Here is a 5,071-nt window from a genome sequence, read left to right as displayed (position 1 = left end):
TAGCAGTCTTAAAACAAACTTTACATTGCTTTGATTTAACTGCACATTAAGTAAAGGGGAGCTGGGCCATAGGTTAATTAGATAATCTCTATATTTAGAGTGTAATATTGAGTAGAACAATCTGTTCTGTTCTGTCGGCTGTCTGGGCTCTGGTCAATTTCTTGGCCGAAATGTCTATTTCTCAATTTCTTTTTCTTCTTTCTCCGGATACATTTGTTTGGCTTTTTGTCCGGGTTTGGTATTGGTGGTGGTTGGGTCGCTTCCGCGCCGGCCGCCAGCCAGACCCTGACTGTCTGGCCCCCCGCCAGGTGGGGCACATCACCATTCCCATAATCTCGCTGTTTATCACTACATCTATCATCTCAACCCCCCCCCCCAATCCGCTCTTTTTTTATCACCAAATCTGTCACACTTTCATCTCTTGTTCATCACACAATCTATCGATCTTCTTCTGCTTCTATCTGTTCATCAGCTTGGATCAATGTTGGAACTCTATATTGGTGTTTTTTTCAATGTAAGATTCTACTAAAAAGTAAGAAAATGCCGTTATTATTTAATATTTGGTTATTGTCAACACTGTCGCTAATCTCTGCACTAATCCCTCTCATGGCCTTCTGCTGTCGTTACATTAGACAAGGAGTAAACCTCTAAACATGGGCACCCGCTCTACCAACTGAGCTATCTGGGTGCCCACTGTTTGAATTTCTGACATACCTGGGACTTACAAAGCAGCCACAGGGGTTATTCGGCCATATTAATGACAGAAAAAAAACATTGTTGGTGCCTGCAGCTCTACACCGACGGGTAACACGAGGAAACACAAATGATCAATACCACCAAACTCCGCAGTATAAACATTCACTCGGCCTCTGTGTGAACGCGCCATAACAAGGCGGGGCGAGGCTTAGCAAACAATCACTACATGCACAAGGGGGGCTAGTAGTATTTAATAAACCAAGCCTTATTCTGGGATACAGTAATATCACTCTTAGGTCAGAAGGCATTTTGTTTAGCAACACCCGTTCAATCATAGAATCACCTCACAGAGCAAAAGCACAAGCAAACTGTTGCATTTCACTGCTGCTTGACACAAAGCTATTAAACATTTACAGGGGTTAAATGTTTATGTTGGTGCTTCTTGATCATTTTCCTCACCTTTTGCCTTGCTATTCACGCTCCTTGATCCCATTACCCTGTGCCATCTCAGCTGGCCATCAGCTCGCATAACAGAACACTACTACCTGTCAATATCTGACATCTTCATTCTTCACTTAGGCTTCTCACAATACTCCCCAAATACTGACAACATCCTCAGCAGGTGCTGTTGGGCGGTGAAGAGCCAGTGAGCACTGACTGATCCTCCCTCGGTTTGTTAGGAGTCAGTCCTGAGACATACAGCCTCAGGCTCAGTGTTCCTGAGTGTGAGCATAAACACCACACTGAGGTCAGATCTCTATGTCCACTGGCCTGATCTCTCCGGTCTGATTCTCCCGCACCCACAGCTCTCTGTCTCTGGCCGGGTCCACCCCTTGCAGTAGCTGGTCCACCGGCTCCATCGTCTGGACAAACAAAGGACAGCTGATGTTAATGCTGACAGTGGTCAGTGGATCTTTGGTTCCCTCTGCTGGGATAGCTGGGGTAACCATGGGATGGATTTAACTCCAATGTTGTGGTGTTTTTCTGTTGGCACATTTGGCTGTGCCGAGTGAAACCGAGCCAAGCCAAGGCAAGCCAAGCCAGCACGTGAACGGAACAGCCATTATGAAAGGCAACAAAAAAATTCAGTTGAAGGTGCAAAAAACCTTTCCCCAGCCAGCCAGGCATAAGACACTGTATCACTTCAAAGTGTATGTAGCAAATGTAGCAGCAGTTAATAATTTAGTCTCTTAGATTTTGTATCCAATGTATATAATAGCTTTTTTAATACCACCTCTTTCCTCCTTAGTCTGTTGTCTTGCCTCTTGGCCTGTCTATGTACTGCTGGGATGTGAAAAAGTAGTCTGTTTTAGTTCCTTCCGAACATTTTAATTGGACCAAGGCTTTTACTTAGTCAAGGTGACATTTTCCTTGACTTTGACTTGCAAAATTATTTATTATTTTATTTATTACTTTAATGAAATGTTAGAGAGCTCCAAAGGTGTAAAGGTGTTTACCAGACGCCTTTGAGGATCCTAGGTGTAGTGCAGAGCCAGAGGCGAGCACAGGCTTTGGTAGGTATGAACAATGACATAGATGTTTTAGTTAGGGAATGTTGGTTCTCTGTAAATAAAAGCGTGGGGTCTAGATCCGATCTATATGAAAAGTGTCCTGTGATAACTGGTATGATAAAAATCAAATTGAATTCTCAAAGTTTAGCCCTAACCTTTAGCACTCAACAAAGAGTGTGGGGTAGTTTTTTTAGTAGTTTAGTAAGTTTACTTACACTTTGGTTGAACATGTCTGTCTCATGTCGGAGGATGGTGTACTGACACAGATGCTGTCTAATCATCTCCACCCGCTCCACCTCCAGCCGCTCCAGCTCCTGAGGAGAGAACTGGCTGAGTCACTTCCATCTGTCTACACCATGCAGAAGACACGCTCTACAATGCTAACAGGGGACTTTCAATGACTTAAAAAGAATGATTTATAAATTTGGCAAACAACGTTCAGGGGATCAAACGTATGACTCTAAAGTGATTAAACGGAAATTAACTTTCAAGTCTTTTAAATACATGTAAATATTTAGAGGGAACCCTAATGCATTGCTTCTGGGAATGTACAACCAGGCCCTTAAACATACATAATGAGTAGAGGAGTTTCCCATTTCTATTGAACTCTATATGTGTATTCTGTATGTGGATAAAAGGTCCATCAATTGCCTAAAAGGAAAAAAAAATCTGAAGCTTTTTGTACAGAGCTGGAAAGAAAATATAAAATCCTTTTTTTATTATTTAACCTGAGAAATTATAGACACTACATGGAGACTAAGAGTGAATAGATATAGTGTGCATGGCTGTGTAGACAAGCATGTGAGCATGTACATAACAGGTGTAATTAATATGTATGCGTGGAATAGCTGACCGTTATATTTTATGTTTATCTTTGTCATTTTTACAAGACTTGTTTCTTATTTTTCATTTGTTGTTTGTTAATTATGTACATTTATTGATAGTCTTTGTAAGAGCGACCCTAATCTTACACTAGCACACAAAGTAATTACATTTGCACATTTAAAATGAACTAAAGCAAGACTAAAGTATGACATGTACCACAGCAGCACCACTTGCAGTCATACACATGTGACACATGCTTCCTTACCAGACTCGTAGTGACCATCTCCTCGAACCATTTGGACTGAGACTGGTTATAAAGGTCGACACAGCGCATCAGCTCGTCTCCTGTTGGGAGAATCACAAGAACACATGTTCACTCAGGACTACATAAGACCTGACAGAATGCCTCCCCCATCTGGGTTTCTCTGGGTATCTGCGCGTCAAAATGTATAATACACAATTGTTCCACTAGGTGGTGCTACTGGCCAACTATTCCCTTACAGCTGACACGATAATACCGCAACAATTCCACACCACATTTGTTCCAACTCACTCAGCTGACGTTTTTATTATCAGTGCAGACAATCCAGACAGATAATAGATTATCTATTACGATAGCATAAGCAATGATAAACAGAAAGGTTAATTCATTAATGTTACTGCCTGTATCCTGCTGACAAGAAAACAAGGACCAATCATCTGTGAGATTAGATCAGTGAGGTGATAATGCTGATTAACCTGTTTCCAGCAGATGACTCTCCATCTTCTGCAGTAAACATCTGCTTCTTTATTGTGTGAATGCTGAAAGTTTTGAACCATTAAAAAAGCTCTGGCTCTTAGAAAAGGATCAGCTTTTTGATATGTTTTACACTTTTTGTGTAGTAACTGTTAAAGTTTAATGTGTTGGGAACTGGAGGGTTGGTACTTCAAGTCCTTGATGCAATTATGGACTGGTGGCTGGAGAGTTGCTAGTTCACCTCCTGGGCACTGCAACATGCTGATTTTTTTTAATACAATTTATTGACATACTATAACTATGACTTTTTCAACCAACTGTTTTCAAATGCACACTTGGTGCCGCACCTCGAGTTGAGCGACTTTCATTAATATTTCGGATTTGGGTCTGAATTTCCAGGCTTGAAAAAAACAGGAAGACATGCACATGAATGTGAGCTGCAGTTTATTCTACAGATGAACACATCAGAACAGCCCTCCAACCCTTAAAAAACTAAATGAATACCAATACACTGATTTTAGAAACTCTGGATCCAACCACGTAGGGAGGGCTTTAAAATGCGATAGACTCCGTGCTTCAGCTTCCCTCATGCTGTAGTCATTATCAGTGGCATCCAGACACCATTAGCAACTTCAACAACTGTGCTGATGTCTGTCTCCTGGGTGTGTGTGTGTGGTGTGTGGTGTGTGTGTGTGTGTGTGTGTGTGTGTGTGTGTGTGTGTGTGTTGTGTGGTGTGTGTGGTTAGAGCGAGTGAGAGAGTGACGGCAGCAGCATCGGAGCCAGCAACACAAACAGACTGATCAGGAAGGCTGGCTCCGTGATTGGCTGCAAACTGGACACGTTTGAAGCTGTGGTGGAGAGGAGGTCACTGAACAAACTGTTATATATCATGGATAACCCTGACCACCCTCTCCATCCCCCCCCTCACTGGTCCAACAGAGGAGCAGCTTCTCTAAGAGGCTCCGACAGCTTCGATGTCGCACGGACCGCTACAGGAAATCATTCCTACCACAGGCAATAAAACTCTATAACACGTCATCCCTGGGGGGTACATGAGACTTTTAGACCCCACACTACTGCACTAAGGGCAACCTGCCCAATTGGTTCATTTACATTTTAGCAAACATTTAGCATATTCTTTAAGCAGTTGCACATTTTGTTTTCCCATCCTGTATATATTTAAATATCTGTTCTTATATTTTATTTTATTCTTATATTTAATTCCTATTATTATTATTATTATTATTATTTCATGTATACTGTATGTATGTATTTTTTCCTAGTATCTCATTTATATTTATA

At 41.6% G+C, this 5,071-nt stretch overlaps 1 protein-coding gene across 1 annotated transcript in view; it reads right to left on the bottom strand.

Annotated features, from left to right (window-relative positions):
* Positions 1 to 696: 696 nt before the first annotated feature.
* The window catches only part of LOC116705652 (growth arrest-specific protein 7), a 62,662-nt gene continuing 58,287 nt past the window's right edge, over positions 697 to 5,071 (bottom strand). Inside the window, exons 12-14 of the mRNA XM_032542015.1 lie at positions 3,298 to 3,377; positions 2,423 to 2,521; positions 697 to 1,559 (exon numbers count right to left, since the gene is read on the bottom strand). Of these exons, the coding sequence (XP_032397906.1) occupies positions 1,446 to 1,559; positions 2,423 to 2,521; positions 3,298 to 3,377 (293 nt within the window). The 3' untranslated portion in view covers positions 697 to 1,445. The remainder of the gene's footprint in view (positions 1,560 to 2,422; positions 2,522 to 3,297; positions 3,378 to 5,071) is intronic.

Source organism: Etheostoma spectabile, chromosome 17, assembly GCF_008692095.1.
Source record: "Etheostoma spectabile isolate EspeVRDwgs_2016 chromosome 17, UIUC_Espe_1.0, whole genome shotgun sequence".
NCBI lineage: Eukaryota > Metazoa > Chordata > Actinopteri > Perciformes > Percidae > Etheostoma > Etheostoma spectabile.
This window is presented reverse-complemented; position numbering and strand designations above follow the sequence as displayed.